A 24,100-nucleotide genomic window follows, 5' to 3' on the forward strand; every position below is an offset into this window, starting at 1 on the left:
TAGTAAACTGTTAAAGGAAAAACACAAGACCATCTTTTGGACCCCATGTGCTGCACATTGCATAGACCTCATGCTTGAGGATATTGGAAAAATAGATCATGCCAAAAGCATAACAAAATTTATCTGCAATCATTCATTGATTTTGAGCCTCATGAGGAAACACACTGGGGGCAGGGATATTATTAGGCATGCCATCACTAGATTTGCTACTCATTTTTTGACATTGCAATCTATGTTTTCCCAAAATAGAAACTTGCAAAAGATGTTTTCCAATGATGAATGGAATCAAAGCAATTGGTCTAACAAACCGGAAGGCAAAGAATTGAAAAAGAAAGTTAATGAAGAAACTTTTTGGAGAAAGGCAGCAGAGATTGTGAAACTTGCTGAGCCACTAGTTAAGGTGTTGCAGTTGGTGGATGGGGAAAGGTTAGTTATGGGCTTCATTTATGAGGCTATGGATCAAGCAAATGAACAAATCAAGAGGGCATACAAGGATAGAGTGGCTAAGTATGGGCCCATTTGGGCAATCATTGATGAAAGATAGAACAATCAACTCCATCGCCCTATACATGCAGCTGGGTATTTTTTGAACCCGCGATATCATTATAAAGCTAAGTAGTCAATAGCTTTGAAGGGGGAGGTCAGAGATGGATTGATTGACTGCATTGATCGCATGATCCCATTGGAGTCTGATCAGCTGGAGATACACCGACAGGTCACGACCTTCAGCAATGCCTCGGGTACCTTTGGGAAGAACCTAGCAAAGATTGCAAGAGAAGCAGATGAGCCAGGTAAACAAAAATTTCAATTTTCAAATTCTTAATAGTTTTACTTTTTTTTTTTAATTTTGTTAAATCATTTATAATTTGAAAGTTGGATATAATTTGTAATTTTGTTGAGCTAACTCATTACACTCCTATGTTTTTTGCAGCACAATGGTGGGAGGCTTTTGGTGGCCATTGTCCTGAATTGCAGAAGTTTGCAATTCGTATTTTGAGTCAAACTTGCAGTGCTACTGGGTGTGAGCGCAATTGGTCTGTCTTTGAGAGGATTCACACAAAGAAGAGAAACCGTTTGGATCAAAAACAGTTAAATGATCTAGTCTATGTCCAATACAACCTCCGGCTCAGACGAAACCAATTGTTGAACAAAAGACCTGATTCAGATCCCATTGTGTTGGAAGACATTGATCCAACATCAGATTGGGTAGTGGAGAGTCATCCAGCAGAGTTTGATCCTGATGAGGATCTTGATTTAGATTTAGATGTCGAGGCATCAGTTGAACATGATGTTCAGTTGAATGCAGATCCCGATCCAGCCTCAGTCTCACAGCCAGCAAGGACTCCAGTTGCAGGCGCTTCCTCTGCTCAACCACGACAGAAGCGCAGCCGCATATCTTCTCTATCTCAGCTTGCATCTGCTGCACAGCTTGCTAGTGGTACCACTTCTACAGTTGCAGTTGGGGATGATGATGAGGAGGAGAAACCATGGGGCCCCCTATCTGACTGTGATGATGATCCAGAGATTGATCGACATGATCTTGGCTCCTCTAGCAGTAGCTACTAGCCAGTAGTACTAGAGTCTGGTCACAGTTTACTTTTGTTGTAGAGGCCATTTCTAGCCTCCTTGGTTATGTGTTTTTTGTTTTGAATCTTTGATCATGTATGACTATGTATTGGCATTAGATAGTGCACTGGGTGCCATTTTGATATGATGGATATATTCATGAGCCTACTTTGATCAAATGTTGTTTTCCATCTATATTAAAATGTTGTGTGTTTGGAAACATGAATGAAAATCTTTAAAATTATGTTTAAAATCTTTAAAATTACGTTTTTTTATAATAAATATATATATATATATATATATATATATATATATTTAATGTATTTTTTACAACGACCGAGTCATTGAAATCGAGCCAGCCAAGTCGATACCGAGTCGGAGTCGGAGTCGGAGTTGATCCTCGGCCGAGTCAGAGTTTTAAAACATTCCCTACAATTGACCCTTTTAGGGCTTGACCACCTCAAAGATAATTTTAGAACTTAGCTCAAGAAATCTGAATTATAAACAGGTTAATACTGTAGATGTAAGTTAGTGCTTATTGAAGAGCCTCTATAGTTTTAATTGGGGTTATTACTACTTCTCTTTATACCACTGTTGATAATATCGGCGATATTCGGAAATATCGCGATATTTTCGGCAAAACGATATATCGCCGAGAAAATATCGCGATATTTTCAAAATATCGGCTATATTTAAAAATTTGAAAAAAATATTTTTTATGCTTGCCGATATTTGCCGATATTTTGCCGATATTTTCGCCGATATTGCCGATAAGATATTTTTTGGACCCTCGCCGATATTTTGCCGATACCGATATTATCAACAGTGCTTTATACTATCTTCTGAGTTATACAAGAACATTTCCAATTCATTCCTATGTCTTTATTCTAATACATCTTTCTATTGTTTTTACCGATTCAGTTGATTACTGTGCAATATTACCTTATTTTGATGACATTGAGAGCAAGATTACCTTAAACCCTTGTGGCACCATATATGACCAACGTTTTGAGAGGAATTAATGACCGAACTCAAGCTCTCACCAATGCTAGGAAACAGTTTAAGTATTTTATTGACTTAGCAAAGTATTCAAACTTGCACTCTAAATCACCTGGACCATTCTTATGTTCAAATTTAGCGACAATGGAAATTTGGAAAACAATCACCAGTGCAGAAAGACAGAATAAAGTTTACCAGCCAGTTTGAGAAATTAACTTTTCAAGAGTGAAAAACATATGCTAGAATGCCATGCACTAGTGAGTTTACTCAAATTTTATGAACAAATTCACATTTAATCAAAATTATTCAGAAACTAAATTTGGACATGATTTGAATTTATTCACATAATAAAATCATTCAGTCATGATGTTTCCAAATTTTGCAATTTTTCCCTAAAATTTGGTAAACATGGTGACCAAGGCTGCAGCCAAAGGAATTCAATCCAAAAGGCTTGAACCAACGAATCCACAGCAAGTACACTAGTCAGGAGATACTAGTAGGTTGACAGAAGTTCCACTTTGTTACAGCAATGCTGGCTAGATTAGCTCAATTTCATGACATACAGAGAAGTAATCTCCAAAAACCCTATGAAGCCAATGGACTTGTTCTAGGACCCACAGCATTCATGGATTCTCGCAAAGAAACACACAAACAACAACCCAAAAGAGAACTCAAAAGATACATTGTGCAGCAAAATTTTCTTATCATCATTAAATCTGACTGAAATTTCCTAAATTGCAGCAACTGGAATTTAATCTTCTATCTACTGGAGATTATTTGTCTTCAAAATTTAATTACGACAAATAACAATTAAAGCACTACTACAATTTTCACAAACAATAACAAGAACTGATAAATAATGCACACACTCAAAATAATTGACACCAGTATTTTTGGATAAATTGTCCCTGGAAAAACCCCAATGTGGGGAAAAACAGTTCTGCAGGTGAGGGTTTTATTATTAATTCTTCAGCAAAATTAAAAAATACAATCAGCTTGCCTCTCATTGGCAAAGCTCCAGTATACAATATATTCACTGGCAAAATCAATCTGAAAACCCAAGTTTCCAACTGCAAAACAAATTGGCCTCCTTAGTGCCATTCGCACTCCCTTCTTGTAACGATGAATGACTGTGGATGGTGTCGAGAGAGCGTAACAGTGGAAGGATGGAGCAGTGGGGAATGGATGATGATGTATTAGAGGACCAGAACTTGGCTCTAATACCACTGTTATGGAGTTAACCGCTGTCCACTGGTAATTTTCAATCGCAGACACATTTATGTGTAAAAACAATATATTCTTATTATTATTATTCAAATATTCAGATGGTGGTCTGCAAGTCCTTGGGCGGTTCACCTTTATAGGAGTTGACTGACCACAATGACTAAAAAACATGTCTTTTGACATATGTGCCCTTTCATAATTAATGAGCAATTTAATTTAACTAATTTATTAATTATTAATATATTTATGAATTTAATATTTTTATTTAATCACTATATAATTGTGAATATTTTATTCATAACAACATCCTCACAAAACCTTTGGGAAAGGCCAAGTTCTTAATCTTCAGAAAAAGGCTTGGAGTCGTGGAAAGACCCTCTCATGAAGGTCCCGCTTGAGTTGGACATTGAGCTCTGGGAGCTCCTGGGGGGCCTAGGGTACTTCTTGGAGCTACATTAGCATAGGGTGAGTGGTTGACCTTCCCCTGTGGAGTATATACCCCAGTATATACAGGGTGAGTGGTTCACCTTCCCCTATGAAGGGCACTATTTGCACAGTCACCTTCCCCTATGTAGTATGCTATATGAAAACAGGGTGAGTGGTTCACCTTCTCCTGTGAATGCCCCAACATACATCCTACCCTTGAAGTCTGGGACTCTTGGGAAGTACCTCTCATTTGGCCAATGAGTTGGGAAAAGTGGTTAGGGACCATAGCACTACAGATGGACGCATCATGTATTGTCATACTCCCTATGTCTAGGATGCATGATGTTCAACAACTTGATCACTCAGGATCAAGTCCGATTGGGGTTCTACCCCTGATTATGTGGACTGACTTTTGTCAATGGGAAGAGAGTGGTAATGTCTTGTGACTCACTCTCTATCGATCCTTCTTATTGATCATTATATCAATCTTCAGCAGAGACAAGACGAGATGCAAGGATGGCATGATGATGGATGGATATTGGCAGGTGGAATTCTCCCTAGTTGAGAGGGAGTGTTAAAGTTGGCAACTAGGGATCAATTCCCTCATTTGGCAGCTCCTCTTTTGATGGCACTCTTCACCCTTGAAGCACACTTGATGACATCATTCTTCATTTGAAATTTTGGAAATTTTCTCCACCTACAAATGCCTCAAAATCAAGTCGGCCCAGTGATGAATAGACATGTTTTTCACCCCATGTCAACCACCACTATAAATACACCATATGTCGTCCTCATTTTGGCACTTCATCACACAACACATTCTCTATTCTGATTGGTTCGTACACATCTGAAGCAGCAAATTCTTCTCACACGTGTGAAGGGTGGACTGGGCATCTTTAACCTCTGCGTTGACTTTTTTTGCAGCAGATTTTGACCAGCATTGACCAAGGACTTAGGGAGACCATTTGACTGTGTTTTGACTTGGAGAGACTCTGTTTGGGCAAGCCATATCTTCTGGCACAGATTCTGAGGTTTTCTTCGCAGGCTGACTAGTGTTGACCACAGGCAGACCACAAACTTTGACCGCAGGGTGTTGACTTTTGTTGATCGAGTTTTGATCTCTGTTTTGAGCTGACTTTGACCTGCTGAAAAGACTGAATTCCTTGTTGATTTGACCGAGCTGATTGGAGACCATTTGACAGCTATTTGACCACCATTGACTAGGCTGGCTAGGGCACGTTCACTATTGTTGACTATTGCAGAACTGTTGACCAAATTACTTTGATCAGATTGGGTCTCATCTCATTGGTTGGTCTACTTCATTGGCAAGTCAACATTTTGACTTTGACTATTGTAACAAATTGGATTTTCTCTCTCTGCTGAACATTTGATATTTGATAATAAGAAGGATTGATCAAGGGTTTCCCCCTCTGGGGGTTTTCCCCTAGCTTTAGCCAAATATCTGTGTTCTCTTGTCTTGACTTGTCTTCTGCATTTTATTATTTATGTTCTATCTACAGTTATTGTCAATGTTGATCTAATGGTTAATGTGATTGCTATTGAAATCTAAGTGGAAATTGTCATTGGGCTCATAAAAGGACATTGAAGTAATTGTTACAAGCATAGAACATACCATTGTTATCTAAAATTAACACCTCATCACGTACATTGGATTGATGCTAAACACATTCTAAGATATCTCTGTGGAAATATTGAATATGGTCTAATGTATGCCCGAGTCTAATATATTTGGGCTGGATGCTCCAAATATAGAAAAAGCACATTTGGGTTCTGTTTCAGCTTGGGATCTACAATGGTTTCTCGGTCAAGCAAGAAGCAAACATCTATTGCTCTTAGTATTGCCAAAGCTTAATATATAGCTGCCAGTTCTGCCTGTCAAGAAGCAGTATGGTTTCGAAAAATGTTTGCAGAATTGTTTGGACATGCACTAGAGCCAACCATTGTATATTGTGATAATCAAAGTTGTGTAAAGCTCTCAGAGAACCCTATGTTTCATGACAGATCGAAACACATTGAGATCAAATATCATTACATCTGTAATGTTGTCCAAAGAGGAGTTGTGAAGCTCAATTATGTTCCTTTTGATGAACAAGTAGTTGATGTATTGAGTCTTGACAAAGCCCCTATCTCGAGTAAAGTTTGTATACTTTAGAGAAAGGCTTGGACTGGTTGAAAATCCCTCTCTAAGAGAGAGGGAGCACTGACTATATTGCATTATGAGAATGACAATCTTCCTTGTCATGAGACCTATGGTATAGTCAGGACTCAGGAAGATTGTTTTGTCTACTCTCTTTGGGAGTAATGGTTTGAAGGCATACTATGATTGCTTTAGCTTATTCTATGTTTCATCTATCCTTGTGAGGAGATTGATTGTATTCTTTGTTTCAACTCTTCTTGTGAGAAGATTAATGGTTGGTTTTTCATCTCTCCTTGAGCAGAGATGGATGGTGTATTGATTTTCATCTCTCCTTGAGAGATGGATGGTGTATCGATTTTCATCTCTCCCAAGAAGAGATGGATGGTGTATTGTTTTTCATCTCTCTATGAAAGGAGATTGATGGTATGAACCCTTCCTTGATTGGTGAAGGATGAGTCGTCTCTATAAAAGAGACTGGATTGTATACTTTTCCTTATGATGAGTTTGATCTCTCCCTTTTGATATTTGATGAGACCTATGACTTGGTCAGGGTGATGGATCATGAGAGAGAGAGAATGAGGACTAGCTCCCTAGCTAAGAGGGAGCGTTGAAAAAGTATAGCTTCAGTTGGTAGCTTCATTGTGAATTTATTAAAGTCAATAATAAATTTAATGTTGGACAGGTCGGCTCCATAAGTCAAAAGTCATGACTCTTCACTTTAACCACTATATATATGGCTATAATTGGAGTCCATTTGGGTCATCAATCAATTTGACCTATGAAGTTTAGAAGACATTTTGACAAGAGTGAAGAAGACAGGAGACAAGTTTGACCTGCGTTGACCTCCTCTATTTGACTCCTTTGACCAGCATTGACTGTGAGCTTCTCTATTCTATTTGACCGAGTTGACTGGGAGACCAAACATTATGAAATTTTGAGTTTTTTGGACCTATTGACCAGACTGCAATTTTCGGACTTGTTGACTCCTGCATTGACAATTGACAAAATTGTGAAGGGAGTCCGAACTCTCTATTGACCTTAGAACTATATTTCGGACTTGTTGACTTCATACATGTTGACTTTAGATTTGTTGACTTCAGACCTGTTGACCACAATTGACTTTTGGTTGACCAAATTATTATATTGCTATGTTGACTAGGCTTTGTAAGACTACTTCTGTTGTGACAATATTAGAATTGATTCTCTGTTCATTACAGGGATTTGGCTTGGTCTTGATGGTCAAAATTTGACCTTTAACTGGTTGTACTTGGACATATTGAATTGGTATCTCTCTCATAAGGAAGGTTGTTGGGGTTTTCCCCAAGGAATGGGATTTTCCCAAGGTAAATATTGTTGTCTATTGTCTTGCTTCTCTATTGTGATGTCTACTGCTCTTTATTGTCATTGGTTAGAATTTTTCATGTGTAGCTACTTGATGATAATGTACTCTAAGAATTAAAGTTGGATGCTCTAAAGTCTAAATACATCATGGGAAGTAGTTACCAAGTTGAAAATTATTTCTAGTCCTACATTAACTAGAAAAACAACAAGAGGCACCTATTCGACCTCCTGGACATGTACAAGTAGAACGCAGTTCGACATCATCTGTTCACTCAATCAGTCACTTGATTTTTGTGCCAAGAAGAAGAAGATAACCAGCGAAGTCAAAGGAGAGAGAGAGTGAAGTCAAAGGAGAGAGCAAGTTATGTTTTTTCCCTAGCTTCTGTTCACACATGCTAGTTTTCTGAGGCAACTTATGTGGTATTGCAGGCCCGAAATTTTAGGGGCCGAAATTTCAGGGATTAACCTGAATTCATAGATTTGACCAGCATTGACTTTTGTTGACTATGACTTGTTGAAGATGGCTTGGAGGAGGGTTGACTCTGGCCTTTGTGGCAGTTTTGGTCTTGGTATTGGGTCTTGGGTCTTGGATATCTCACTTTGATATGATTCTATAAGAGGAGGAATTTTCTTGGGTTTCCCCCCTTGTGGGGTTATTGCCCTGGCTTGGAGCCTACATTTTTGTGTTCTTTGTCTCTTGTGATCTTCATGTTTTATATTTTTGGTAATTGCTTGATGAAGAAGAGAACATAAAATTTAATAAGAAGCCAACAAACATTCACAAGTAATTATCAAGTAAGAGAAATCTACCCTAATCTACAAGCCTATTGATTTCTCAATAGGCCCAACTGCCAACTAGTTGAGACTCAAACTGAGATACTGGCTGAGGCTCCATCTTGAGTAGCTTCTTCTAAGGTACTCTAATCTACTCTTGCTCTTAGGACTCCCTCAGAGCTTTGCTCTCCTCAACCATCACTTCTCTACTATGTGCACTTCCTACCCTGCTGCTCAAGATTGTGCTTGTCTCTAACTGGAACATGTAGAGATTCTTCATCCTCACACCTATCAGCTTCTTAGATCCAGAAGCTAAATGTTGGAGATAAGCCTTACTTCTACTGAAGATGACATCATAGCCCTTGTCCTCAAGGATAGCTACCGAAACAAAATTCTACTTTAGTCCAGGGACATAGAGGACATCTCTGAGATGGAGAGGATTCCCTGACTCCCTCTAAATACCAACTCCTCTAGCTGCATATATGCCATCATCTCCTAGCTCAATTTGAAATTGCATGTCCTTCTCCTTTAGGTAATGAAAATTCTTCTTGTTCCCGGTCATGTGGAGGGATGCTCCTGAATCAATATACCATACATTGCTACCTGTTGAGCTTGCCATGCGAGCTATCAATGAGAAATCGAACTAGGCAGAAAATGCATCTAACTTCATTGATGCAACTATATGATCCTTACTAGACTCCTTTTGATTAGGACACTTAGTGGCATAGTGTCCAAACTCATGACAATGGAAGCACTTGATCTTACTCATATACTTTTTCTTTTTCTCCCCCCTCTAACTAGACTCAACCTTTCCTTGGCCCTTCCTGCACTTGGCCTTGCTACCTTTGCCTGTCAAGGCAAAGTTCTCCTCGTCCTCTGTCAGAGTTTCTCTACCAGCTCTCATGCTTCTCGGGATCTCTTCTTGAAGACAATCACTCCAAAACCTTTCCCAACTGGGAATATCCTCTCTGCCACTTACTGCATCTTGGAAACTATACCAAGACTTATGGAGTCCTAGTAGCGCGAGACTCACTAGGTCACTTTCTGCTAGAGTCACGCCTACACCACCTAGCTCATCCCGAATCTGATTGAACTTTGAAATATATGTGATGATGGGCTCTCCTTTGCTCATCCAAATACTTCTTAGCTTCTCTTTGAGAGCAAGCTTCCTAACATCACTAGAAGCCTGATACAAATCTCAGATTGCTTTAAACATCTCAAACGTTGTCTTCTTCTCATGAAGATGAGGAATAATATTGTCTTTGACCCCCTCTAAAATGATCCTTCTCGCCTTGGTGTCATTCTTAGTATGTTGGGCCAACTGTTGGGGATCTTGAGGTGGCACTATTGCCTGTTTGACAAACTCTCCCACCCCATTATCATCCAACACTACTATGATTTGCTCCTTCCATGCACAAAAATTTGAGGCTCCCTCTAAACTGTGATCTGACCTTAGTCTTAGGAACACCATACTGTTATCCAAGGAACTGCTCTGCTCTGCTCTTCAAACTCTAGCACTTATCTTCTGCTTAATTTGTGTTGTCTACTAGCTAGTCAATCTAGTGTTGGTCTTTATATTGATCTCTGCTCTGATACCATGTCAATTTTCAACGGAACTCTGCAACTACTTAGTGAATTACTGAAAACTGAAATCTAGTTAACTTTCACCAAGATACAAAGTCTCTTAACAACTTATAAGCAGTGGAATAAAAACACAAAGATAAAAGCATAGTCACACAATTACACAAATATTTTCTTGGGAAACCCAATTGGGAAAACCCTCTTCTTTGTTGTAGTATTTTATTGATAGAGTTTGAGCAATCTAATCTCTTACAAGGCAAACTGTCACCCTGAGAACACACTTGTCCTCACGTTATACTAGCTGGACACACCCTGCAAACACTTGACCCCTGCTCCTACTTCCTTGCACTGAGATAGCCCTATTTCCTTGCGCACAGGTCTCTAATTTCCTAGCTCAGAGGCTCATATTCTTTAGGGTTGGCTCCTATTTCCTAGCGCAATTCTGCAACATGAAAGGCTCTCTTCAATGCTCCGTATTGGCTCATCCAAGATACACTGCCACAACAAAGATGATCTCACACAAGATTGTTCTCTCTCTCACAATCTTGTGACCTATGTCTTGTCACAATCCTTCATGCACAAAACAACAAATAACTTTGTGCCTTTCATCCTCCTTTTATTGATTCGATCCATGCTATAATAGTGAAGTTAGAAATTTGGAGGTTGAGTTGTGACTAACTAGTTAACTAAGTCAAACTAGTTCTCTTTACCAATCAATTGGAGTTATAACTCGTCCTCCTTCAATCAAAAACTAAAGTTCCCAACTCGTCCTTTTCTAAATTTGAACTGCCATCTATCTTGTAGTTAACCTCCTCTATAACTGGAGCTCCAACGAACTCGTGATGATTATTCCCATAAACTGGAAATTAACTCAACACAACTGAAGTCTATCTCCCAAGGACAATTTGAGGTCTTTCTTGCCAAGGCACACACCAGAGAATACATTCTCTCTTTACACTTTTCAATATCGGGTACAACAGTGGCACACTTTCCATTAGCAAATTTGAGGTATGAAACTCACTGTGTGATTTGATTGAAGGCATTTCCAAGTATTGCAATCAAAGAAGTGTATGTTGACAATATTCAAGGAAGCCGATTTGTAGTTTGATAGTTGATATACCTTGATTTATTATTATTGTTCGTATGAAGGTTACATCAGTTGTAAAGGGGTTTATTGAATATAATGTAAGTGGGTCATTGTCCCTGGTACAGGAACCCACAATTCATCTCTATTTTATACTTTTAGGGTGGTAGGTTGGTGCAAGGCAGGATAGTGAGGTCTCCTACAAGTTGGAGCTTGAAAATACTTCAGGGAGGCAAGGTAGTGCTAGGACAAGTTGGAGCTTGTAGGTTGTTGTAGCATTCTTTCAGTTGGTGCTAATAAAACTAGAGTGTTGGAGTGTCCTTTCAGTAGGAGCTAAAAAAACCAGGATGTAGGAGCATCCTTTCAGGAGTTGGAGTGTCACGCCCCTACACTTGCGGTAGTCTTCCAACCGCTTATAGCGAGGTGCGGCACCACCGAACACTTTCTTTTCACCAATACTGACATTCATGGACTACGCCTAATTCACTTGTCCTTACTTAGTTTGTGTTTCGCAACCAAGTAAACATGCATTTATCCTTTATACCAATGAAGCCCATACTCATTCATTATCCATAGCAATTATAAAAGACAATAACAATTGCACAGTATAAAGGGGAGGGGCAACTCCCGAACAAGTCTGCCCGACAATATATATTATAAGCAATCTTTCTTCATAATACAATCATACAAGTAATGCTTGGCAAGCTCCAAGCCAATACTTAGAATATTTTACAACATAGGCAAAATCAGCCTTTTACAATCACATGTGCACACCTTGCACAAAGGATGAGTGCCCACCCAGGTCACCAAGACATCCTTGTCAAGTCCAACACAAATCTGCACTTAGAACGACCTTGGGCGCACCTCGCCCAACCCACAACCGGCTCCAAGTGATAACCAAAACCTGCGCCTTCAAGAACTGCGCATGAGTTATGCGCATTCTCCTTAAGACTGCGCACTTTTCCCCTTTACCCCTTGAGCTATGCAAGTTCCAAGTTGAATTCGTTGTCTCCAAATGAATCTGCGCATGTGTATTTATATGTGTGTTGGCATGGGAGGTGGCACTCCAGCCGACCCCCAAAACATGGCTCAACACACCCTTAAAACACTCTTTACAAGTCGGCCTTGCCTTCGTGCAAGTCGCCTCACGCCAAGGTATAAACCTCCATCATTTCCACGCATTTTATTCAAGTGTCGTAAAGCTGTCCAAGTATCGTCGCATCCTCGTTCAGCCTTTCGTCGCATTCCCGTGTCGCCTTGCCCGCCCGTCGTGCAGCCTTCGCCCGCCCGTCGTGCAGCCCACGCCCACCTCGTGCGCCCGCGTCCGCCCGCGCGCCCGTCGACCGCCCATGCACCCATCACTCACCGCGCCTGCGCTCGGGTAGAACTCGAGGACCTTACATCCTCCTCCACCTGAAATTGTTGTCGTCCTCGACAACATACCATCCCGGTAGCCATCCACCAAGATCATCACTATCCATGATGTCAACTCCTCCACATAAGGCAAACATCCCTGCAACATATGTAGAACTCCATCTCCATCATGTCTCACCTTAGTGACCAACTGCCACCAAGTTAACCATACCAAGGTATACACCTCAACGGTATGTCCTCCATCATCAGATATCATCTCGATCCATGATCATCGACCCCTCTGCCACAATCTCCACTGTAACATCTCGTGTCGACCCCATCATGTGTCTCCTCCATGTAGTCTCCCATCAGATGCCAACACATTTGTATCATGTGTTACCATGTCTCAACAAATGCCAACATATCTATGCACATTGGTACCCCTCATGACTTGGACTAGTCGGGTGATCAGTCCAACCATACGCCCAAACCATAAGAATGCACATCCTTATGCCACCACAAGTCTTCTCCTGACTTCTGCTACATCTCGGACTCATCAAGAGTCTATCAATCCATGCTCAGGTCCATGGAAACTCCATCCCATCTGCAACATGTTCAAGCCATGGCTCTATTGCACAAGAGTGTACAACCTCTCCACTAGCTCATACATCTCCTTAACATCATCTGCACAACATCCTTTGCTTCTGCATTTCCCCCATAGAATGTCCATAAATGACACTTCCACACATGCACCTGCTTCATGTCCTTGCATAACTGTCATGCTCCCTATCTCCAACCTGATGTCCATGACTCTAGTTGTCCATGATGTCTAACCCATGTAGACTCCATCCCCAACATCTGGTCATCTGCATCCAAGTCTGCAATCTGTCATAAAGAAGCCTCCTTCAAGGCCCCTTGTTAAGTTGGTGTAGCCCCTCCCAAGCAAGGTCCCTACACCAACCCTTCTCCAAGGTTATCTATAGAGAAAGGAGGGCCAGGAAGTTTCCTCCCTGACTCTCATCCACCCATGTGTCAGATTGATGTTGTGTCCTCAAGTATCTGTGCACAGCCTCAATCTCCTCACATGTACATCCAAGCTCACCTAGCTTGTCCTTTGTCAACTGAAAGTCATATATGCCCATAGCATACCTGCAAAAGTCCACTATCCCAGCAGGATCTCTACCTCCATAATCCTCATCAACCACTGCCTCTGAAGTAATGCTTGGGCTCCCTTCATTTGCAACTCCATTGTGAAGATCATCAGTAGAAGATGCTCCCAATAAGTGTCTCCATGTTCGTGAGGTTGTCTTCTCACTTCCATCGTCCTTCTTTCTAGCTCTTGCAACGAAGTTAGTCAACTTTCTTTCCTTTGTTGTTTGAGTCACACTCCCAAGTCCTCTTTGCTCCACATCCTCATGCTTCACATTTGGATCTTTGGGATACAAAGTCATAGAAGTCATCCTTGGTCTATACCCTAAGCAACTCCTTCTATTCATCGGTATCATCATGGTCTTCCCCTCAGCTGTGATCAAGAGAATGTCCCGGTCCACCATTGGTATGGCTTGTGCAAGCTCCATAAAGTCCAGCCCCAACACCATAGAATGATCATCCATGTCCACAACTCTCAAGTCCAACTTTCCAAACCACGATCCTAGTTTCACCTGAGTGTCCTTCAACACACCATCAACAGCTCTAATGGTAGAGTTGATTGCTTTGAAAGCACTCCATTCCCTCTCCATCTTTGCTTTCTTCCCAAAAGACTTTGTTGCCTTCCTGCTTAAGAAGCTATGAGTAGCCCCTGTCTCCACCAAAGCTGCAAATCTTTTGCCCTTCACGGTTACCTGCACAAAACTTAGCTTCAAGGAATCCCCTCCCTTGGTTGGCTTTGTCTTGCGCCTCACATCAGCAACCTTCTTCAATAATTCGGCCTCAGAAGTGTCAATTGGCTCATGCTCCACCTTGACATTCCTCCTAAGATACTTCACCTCCTTGCTTGGCTCTTCTAAGCAATTCGATCCTGGTTCAGCTTGACTCCCCTCAAGCTTGCCCTTTATCGCATCTTGCTCAAGTGCACCAACCAAGTGTCCACTGACCAAGTTCATAGAACTAAACTTCCGAATGTCCTCTGGATGCTCTCGGTATTGAATTCCCAACCTGTCAATGTAGTCGAGCTCTTCCTACTCAATCACAACAACCTTCTTACCAAGAAGCTTTTTCTTTATTTCTTCCTCAATCTGCTTGATTTCGGCTTCCACCCTGGCACTTTCCTTCCTCAACCGGGCTCTTTCATCAAAGAGCTCTTGAAGATCAAGACCACTTCGTTGGATCTCCTCATCAAGTTCCTTGAGTTCAACATCTGTCGTACTTCCACATTGGCTCCTGAGTTCTTCAAGTTCCCTTCTTAGTTCCGAGCAGCTCTCCCGAATCTTCATGTTCTCGGCCTTCATCGAAACCCAGTTAGAACCCCATCGACTCATCTGTTCCAACACTTTGTACCAGAAAGCTTCAACTGCACCATGGCTAGACTCACCTATCATAGGTTCATCCACCATCTCTGCCTTTTCAGCCTTCTCCATGTTCACCAAGTCCCTGCAATTTGAACCAACCCTTGTTCCACTTATGTGAAACGGCTTCCTTCACCTGCAAGTACCTGTCACGAGCAACCCTGCTCAACAGCTCCAAACCGAAGTTCTGATAAGCTCTTCACCGAGCTCTAATACCAACTGTCACGCCCCTGAACCTGCGGTAGTCTTCCAACCGCTTATAGCGAGGTGCGGCACCACCGAACACTTTCTTTTCACCAATACTGACATTCATGGACTACGCCTAATTCACTTGTCCTTACTTAGTTTGTGTTTCGCAACCAAGTAAACATGCATTTATCCTTTATACCAATGAAGCCCGTACTCATTCATTATCCATAGCAATTATAAAAGACAATAACAATTGCACAGTATAAAGGGGAGGGGCAACTCCCGAACAAGTCTGCCCGACAATATATATTATAAGCAATCTTTCTTCATAATCAATCATACAAGTAATGCTTGGCAAGCTTCAAGCCAATATTTAGAATATTTTACAACATAGGCAAAATCAGCCTTTTACAATCACATGTGCACACCTTGCACAAAGGATGAGTGCCCACTCGGGTCACCAAGACATCCTTGTCAAGTCCAACACAACTCTGCACTTAGAACAACCTTGGGCGCACCTCGCCCAACCCACAACCGGCTCCAAGTGATAACCAAAACCTGCGCCTTCAAGAACTGCGCATGAGTTATGCGCATTCTCCTTAAGAATGCGCACTTTTCCCCTTTACCCCTTGAGCTATGCGAGTTCCAAGTTGAATTCGTTGTCTCCAAATGAATCTGTGCATGTGTATTTATATGTGTGTTGGCATGGGAGGTGGCACTCCAGCCGACCCCCAAAACATGGCTCAACACACCCTTAAAACACTCTTTACAAGTCGGCCTTGCCTTCATGCAAGTCGCCTCACGCCAAGGTATAAACCTCCATCATTTCCACGCATTTTATTCAAGTGTCGTAAAGCTGTCCAAGTATCGTCGCATCCTCGTTTAGCCTTTCGTCGCATTCCCGTGTCGCCTTGCCCGCCCGTCATGCAGCCCGCGCCCACCTCGTGCGCCCGCGTCCGCCCGTGCGCCCGCGCTCCCGTCGACCGCCCGTGCACCCGTCGCTCACCACGCCCAACCGTGCTCGCACTCGGGTAGAACTCGAGGACCTTACATGGAGCTTCCTAATAAATTAAATGATTTTCTAGAGTACTAAGAAGTTGGAGCTTTCCTTTCAGTTGGAGCTAAGAAATTTTTGTACTCATATATTATATTAGAAAAGTGTTCGGTGGTTTTTCTCCCATAAGGGTTTCCACCTAAAAATTTCTTGTGTACTACTTTTGTGATATGTTGAAGATTAACGTTTTGTTGTTAATGCTATAAAATTAACAAATGACTATTTGTAAGTGAAATACTAATTCAGCCTTCTCTCAGTTTTTCTAACACTCCTTGGCTTCAACACTTGTCTCCCATATGTGCAAATTGTCTCTTTCTCTCCTCACCAATGCTTTCTTCTCCCCTAGGGTTTTACCAAACCCTAGTCTACTTTTCCTCCTTGGGGTGAAAAACCTAAGCCTAGAATTCCCCTTCTATTCTCCAAGAACCCTATTACTCAAGAAAGAGAAAGACCACAAGATAGAAGAGTACAAGAGAGAGATGTGCACTTCACTCTTCACATCTCTAAACACAAAATTGTGTATTAACAAATGATGAAAGGACTCTCAACTTCCTCTATTTATATGAGAGATAAGGAAGACTGTTAAAATTGGCAACTAGGGCCAAACTCCATGTGGGTCTTCTTATTCATGGCAGTTGATATTTTTCTTTGATTCCTCTTGTCGAGAGGTGTAGGATTGATCTAAAGATCATCTGTTTCCGACATGTATTCATGGAGATATGAATTTATTTGTGTTATGCGACAATTTGTCAACATCGGCCAGCAACCAAATTGCCCCCACTTGTCCTCAACGTTTTACTATAAATAGAGGTGGCCTTCAAGTGATTTAGACACACACACACTTGTGATCTCTCTTCATTTTGTTTTGGGTTTTGATGAAGGAGAGATCTAGAGGGAGTGCCCTAGGATATACGTTGGCCTACTGATGCCCTAATCTGCTGTAAAGGCAAGAAGCCTAGACCCTAAAGCTACCATGGAGAGCCCTAATTACAGTCGGGGAGAATCCCTAGACGAGGAGGAGAAAAGGTCTTCTAGGAGTGTCTGCGCTGCCCTATGGACATTGTCTTGGAGGAGGATTATCTCATTGATGAGAAGCACTTACGCTGCCCTAAAAGGAGAGGCTTTAATGCAGGCAGGGAGGCACCCTCATCTCATCCCTAAAGGAGATCTAACTACAACAAGCTTTAGCCCTAATACATTGTCCTAGGCCACAGTCAATAAGGGTGTTATCTACAGTAAAAGGAGGCACCTATACGCAGTTCTAAGGAGAGACCTATACACTGTTCAAAAGACACCTAGCCGCAGTCCTCAAGGGTGGTCTAATCCACTGTTAAGGATGCCCCTCTCACATTGTCTAAAGGATCTACACAGCACCTTATGCTGTCCTAATTAGCTGACAGGTGTAGCCCTTATCCACTGCCAATGAAGGTCTCCTATCACCGAGATTGTACGCTATCCAGAGGAGACCTTCAAAGAGGCCTCTAATCACAGTTAAAGGAAATTCTAAGCATAACAACGGAGCCCTAAATGCAGCATGAATTAGTGAAGGAGACAGCGTTGTATCAGGATTATGTCTGGGCATGAATTATGGGTTCATGAGACCTGTTGGCAGAATCTATTGCTACAGCCAGCTGCTTTGCTAGGCTGCAAGCCATAGCAAGTAGCTAAGGCTGTTCCATGGTAGTATTGCAGTATGATGGGTGCAGCTTAGTGTAATGAAGTGCAGCATAATGATGATTAGTGCAACATAGTGACAATGGATGCAGCATGATGGATGCAGTGTGATGGATGCAGCATAGTGTAATGTAGTGCAGCATAGGTATAATGAACTGCAGCATAGTGATAATGGATGCAGCGTGATGGATGCAGCATAATGGTTGCAGTATGATGGGTACAGCATAGTGTAATGAAGTGCAGCATAGTGTAATGAAGTGCAACACAGTTATGATGAGTGCAACATAGTGATGATGGGTGCAGCATAGTGATGATGGATGCAACATGGTGATGGAATCACCTTGGAGAATCAATGGAAGAATGAGAACTGATAAGTGTGCCTTCACCTGAATTCAGATCTGTAGTCCTTGTCATCAGAACTATTCTTCATCTTCATGGTGGAGATCTCAGATGTCTAATCTTCTATCTTGTCAAGTCAAAGTGTTGACTTCTGATATATATGTATTATCTCTCTCTCTCTCTGCTGAACTATTGAACAATATAAGAAGATTTGATCAAGGATTTCCCCACATTGGGGTTTGTCCCTTGCTGGCGCCACATCTTGTGTCTTCTTGTCTTGGCTTGTTTTCTGCGATTTATGTTTATGTTCTATCTGCACTTTTCTATCATGCTGATGTGATTGCTAATCTGAATATTGTCATTGGGCTAATATGGAAAAATTGAAGAAAATTGCGCTAAGCATAGAACAAACCTAAAATTAACAAAGACCAACAAGATAAAGTGGACCTAAACCTTTACAAGCAACCTATCTCTAACAAAAAGGTCCACACACGTGAAATGCTCTACTCCAAGAGGACACATGTCAAGACTCAATCCTTAAGGTGATGTTGTCAACAAGTAAGGCTCCAAGGTATGAGCATTCCTCAAGCAAGATCCAACACTTCTCCAAGGGCTCCAAGGTTCCAATGCTTCTCCAAACCTGTGTGCTCCTTTGGGTCCACCAACAACCAAACCTACATGATCACTCCCTCAACCCAAGCTATCATTAATTAAGTACAAGCCTCCATGCAAGCGATCCAAGCATGCCCATGTAATCTACGGCTCAATGCCCTCCTCCAAAATGCCAAGCGCAATTCCTCCAAAGCAAGGTACCCTCCATGCAAGTAACCCAACCTCCCTGTGGCTGTCACAAAGAAGTCACCAAGCTATCTAAAGGTCTCCAACGCTCCAAGGAAATATGCCACATAAGCATTAAGCAAGGCCCGGCGATCCAAAGAGTAACCACCTCCACATGTGCATGTTCATCACAGAACAACCAAGGGATCATCCATACAATTGTACCCATCATATGAAGCAACCCCCAACATGGCATAAACACTTTCAAAGTAGCCCAAAAATCTCACAATCTGAGGATGTCAGACATCAATCTTCAAAAGTATTATATTGCTTTGTAGACTTTCTAATTGCATTTGACACAATCCCAAGGGAGGCCCTAATGCAAAGACTTAAAAGCACTGACATCTTGAGGACTCCAGTCCCTAGTATTATGCATCTCTATGATTTGTTCTTGGATGACTCCGCATAACACATGGACTAACAAATTTTATGAGGAGCACCATTGAAGTGATGTTGGGGTGTCTTCTTCTTCCCCCCACGCTATCTGGAATATATCAATGAGCTGGAATCCTTCCTGCATGAGCATATGTAGCCCAGGGACAGTAGCCTCCTTCACCATGCCCTAATCTCCATCCTCCATGGAGCTCTATGCTCTCCTAGAACCATCAACAACTAGAAAATTGTCCTCTAAGTTATCTTCTAAATATGGGGTGTTTCCAAAGCTTAACATAGTCGAGGCCTCATACTTGGCTCCCTTATCTAAGTATATGGCCATTTTACATATCTAGTGTCTGATAATCATGGGTAATCTTGTTTTGGGCTATGATGTTTGTAGTGCCTAGCAATATTCTCCCCAAGTAAGAAAAGTCAATCCATGGATGCTTGAGATCTCTTCAGTATAATTTGCAGTGGATAGTCTTAATTACAATATCGACTAATTGTCGCTATTCTTAATTTCCTTATGCCATCTAGGCTCCATGCTGGTTTGTTGTTGTCTCGTTTTAGCTATCTAGAAGCAATATACTGAAGCTTCTCTATGGATTTGAATCCTTGTGTTGGTCCCTAAGCATTTGTTGTGGGTCTATATGACAAAGAAGTTTTGACGCTATCAGATTACCTCAGGACAGTTTATCATCATTATTTGAGGGCCACGAGAAGTTTTGGCTTGCATCCTCTGCCGTATTCTGCATGGCCAGTACACATAAGATAATCCTTAATGTATCAAAGTTGGGTGGCCCTACATGGAGGTTATTACTCCTTGGGGGTTTCTTCGTCCCTTGGCCAGGTCAAGAGAAGCATGCACTGTGAGAAAAAATCAACCTCCAAAGTCCTAAAGTCCAAGTTACCCTAGCAAGCAATCCTATTAGTGCTTATAGTTTTGTAATTTAATGATTGTAGACAGAGTTTTCCCATTTGTAAAGGGCCATATGCCCCCTATAATTTCTTTGGTTTGGTTTATATTTTCGACTGGATTGTCCATGTATTTGAAAGGTTCCTTCTAGCCAATCCGTTGCTTGGATCTGTCTCATGCCAATAATGTTTACAAGTTTCAAGAGATTTAAGTTTCTTATAAATTATACATATGCCAAGTAACTCTTGCAGTGGTTTTAGTAGGTTTACTCAACCTAAATTTAAGACATTTTTAAGAATCGTACTAATACAAAATTCTCCGAAAAATGTTTCATGTATTTGTGATTCAATGAAATTGAATGAAAAAGATGCTGACTTGCAACCAATGGAACTTTCAATTCTCACAATACCTGATAATCAGGGGCAGAACACAAGCCAAGGATTCGATGCCGTGTAGTCTGGGGTTTGTCTGTAACTATGGAAAGCTTTTGTCCAATCATCTGATTCAGAAGTGTACTCTTTCCAACATTTGGCTTGCCGACTACAGCTACATATCCTGACTCAGAAAGCATGTTTGGTGCAAATATCAGCAGGTTGAAATTTTCTAATACGATATTATGAGTTTAATCATCTTCAAGTCATCTTAATCCTAATAAACAATATTTCTAGACCTATTAGACCTGCAGAGACAAATGCAAAATATCGTAATGTTATATAACAGATGCAAGTAGTGGTATAACCTGGGTATGATAGAATCGCTATGGTTTCCTTCATTTTTCTTTTCCAATTTCTGTTCTTCTATTTTCTGTAGCTGAATTTAAAATTTTGTGAATTTAAAAAATACAAAAACATAAGAAACCAGGAAACATTTATAATGTTGGAATGGAGGTTTTTGGCACTCAACATATTGTCTGGAAGTTTAGGTTTCACAGAATGGAAGATTTTAAGCCAGTGAGTTTCAGGTTGACACTTCACTCATCATCAGAGCTCTCTGCTCTTCTTCATGCCGTGCTGACGCGTAAGTGTTTACTCAAAACGCATTCATTTCATTTAATATCTTACATGCCGTGAAACCATAAACTTCTAGACAATTATATTGTTTGAGCTGTTATGAAGATGAAACCCTGGAGAGAGATTCTGATTTCTTCTCTTTAGTTTTTTTTGCTTTCTATTACATTGCTATATAAGTTGGATAAATCTAAAAAGCCAGGAGGTGTAGAAGAGTTTGTTTGTGTGAAGCTTATTCACCGGTTCAAATCTTACTAGGAAGAGTTAAGAGTGTGAGCCAACAGTAACAATAAAAGCTACTGTCACATCAAGGCTCAACAAAACCCATCAAGTGCCCAAGCTCAACAAAACCCATCAAGTGTCCAGGCTCGACAAAACCATACACAATCCTTGTAGCAGCATCGTACAGTTAGGCCGATCGGTCTTCCATAAGATTGGGGTTGACCTGACCTAAGCTTAGCCAAACTCGAAAACCTCGCACAATCCTTATGACAGTGGCAGCATCCCACAGTTAGGCTGGTCGTTCTTCCATAACATTGAGGTTGGCCTGGCCTAGGCTCAACCAAACTTGAAAACCTAACACAATCCTCGTGGCATCCCATAGTTACGCTGGTCATTCTTCCATAACATTGGCGTTGGCCTGGCCTGGCCTAGTCTTAGCCAAACTGGCAAAAAAAAGTTCAAATATATCCTAAAGTTATAGTTTTCCAAAAACATATGAAATCATCTTGAATTTTTCCTTTTTTCCTTGGCTGAGATTTAAATCTTCAAGGAAAATGTTCTAAAACAATATGACATCTGGGACCATTGTAAATATTTTTCAATACTTTCTCTTCATTTCAACTTCTATCTAAATCTGAAACTTAAGAGGTATTCACACACATATATATACGATTTTTCGGGAAAAAAGAATAAAGCTGACCGCTCCGGTGGTCGGGGCCAACACTGAGATCGCCGTAGCCAGAATCTTCCCCATCATCTGCATCTTCCTCCTTAATATTCGAGGTCCTTTCGGGCTTGTCATTTAAGGACACCGACCTTCTATCCTCATAAGATTGTGCATGAGTTGTAAGCCTACTTTTATTGCGTATCCCAATTTTCGACTTATTTGTAAGAAGAATGGCGAAATCCGTATCACACTGCATAAAATTCCGCGGTCTGGTCATCGAAATTTGCCCTTCACATTTTTTTGCAGAATGCAACGACGCCCACCGCAATGAAGGTGAAATGCAGAAATAATCATTCGAGGAACTTCGAAGAGCATGGACATGAAGATGCGCAGTGAGCTCCATGAATCAAGAGGCGTTTCACGCTGCTGGCTAATCAAATGTTCCCTCTGTAATTATCCGTTCAAGTTCAAAGATAACCATTATTTCACCCAAGGTCATCTATTCCTCTTGTCAGTGTTTCGGATGGAATACAGTACCTCAACGTTATCTTCATAGGATGATATATATTTTTATTATTGATATTGCTAAGGTGTCAAAAACCTAAATAAAAATAAATATTAACAATCGCGAGACAGTGTTGTAAAATGGTGCCTACATAACATTAATATATTTATGCAGCCTTGGCACCAATTATTTTATCCTTACATAAAGGTCACATTTTCTCCATTCATTCTTGGACTGTGGATTTATTATGGACTTTATGTAAAAGTATAGATTCATGTTGGCATTGGTGTCGTAGGAGATTACTTCAGATATGGAAAAGGTTATATTGAGTTAAAAGTTGCGGTGAGTAAGTTACTTCTAAGTGTAAATTTTGTTTTAAGATCGATCATTTTAGATGTGGAAAAGGTTATATGGAGTTAAAAGTTGCATGGTGAGTAAGTTACCTTCAAGTGTAAATTTTGTTGCATGGTGAGTAAGTTATTTTCAAGTGTAAATTTTGTTTTAAGATTATCACTTCATCAATTAAGTTTTTTATTTTTATTTAAGTTTTTTATTTTTATTTATTTTTTTTATCGAAGTAAGCTTTTATTTTTTGATTCAAGTAGGTTTTTAAGGATTTTCTTGTAAAATATTGAATTTAAGAGAAAGGGTTTATAAAGTTTATTGGTGAATTGGAGTGGAGTAACATCATCTCATTATCAAGCAAAAGGTGCAATATCCCTTTACTCAAAATTTTATGTGGGTCAAGCTACATCATAATATTCATCTTGAGAAAGTCAAGGTAGTTCAATCTCAAGGGAAGTTGGATCATGATCCTTTATGTATTCTGGAGGATAGTGATTCTCAACTTCTCTTGAGAAGTCATCCATGAGATTTCAACTAGTTTCATCATTATCTTTTTGAAAAGTAGCATGTGGCAAATGGCATTGAATTCAAACAAAAAAAAAACGAAAGATAACAATCTCACTAATGGTTCAATTTGGAAGATAATCTAAAGTGAAAATCAATGATTTCTATAGTATGGGAAGTCTCCAGCCTCCATGGACATCCCCTCATCCACGAAAGAAAAAACAATGAACAAAGGTGAGAAGGCTTTCTAACCAATGAAAGATTATAGGAAATTTAAATAATTGTGATAAGGCAAGGCATGTGAGAACTAGTCATGCAATGTCTTATTATAAGTTAATCATCAAACATGTACTAGGATGTTGGGTTTACACACCATAATTAAGGTACGTGTAACCCATATGAGAAACATGAACTCCTTATTTACTTAGAATGTTTGCTTGTGATTTTTAATATATT

The 24,100-nt window shown here is 40.6% G+C and overlaps 1 protein-coding gene across 3 annotated transcripts in view; it reads right to left on the minus strand.

Annotated features, from left to right (window-relative positions):
* Positions 1-22,826, minus strand: part of LOC149248184 (GTPase ERA1, chloroplastic-like) — a 158,761-nt gene extending 135,935 nt beyond the window's left edge. For 2 of the 3 annotated variants that reach the window (XM_089458362.1, XM_089458363.1), the window contains exons 1-2: positions 22,324-22,826; positions 20,804-20,949 (exon numbers count right to left, since the gene is read on the minus strand). In XM_089458362.1, coding sequence (XP_089314488.1) covers positions 20,804-20,949; positions 22,324-22,693 — 516 coding nt within the window. In that variant the 5' untranslated portion in view covers positions 22,694-22,826. The remainder of the gene's footprint in view (positions 1-20,803; positions 20,950-22,323) is intronic. The other variant, XR_016266654.1, reaches the window with a different exon arrangement.
* Positions 22,827-24,100: the final 1,274 nt, after the last annotated feature.

This window comes from Pinus tabuliformis, chromosome 7, assembly GCF_031772625.1.
Source record: "Pinus tabuliformis cultivar Carrire ecotype Pingquan chromosome 7, CPIR1, whole genome shotgun sequence".
Taxonomy (NCBI): domain Eukaryota; kingdom Viridiplantae; phylum Streptophyta; class Pinopsida; order Pinales; family Pinaceae; genus Pinus; species Pinus tabuliformis.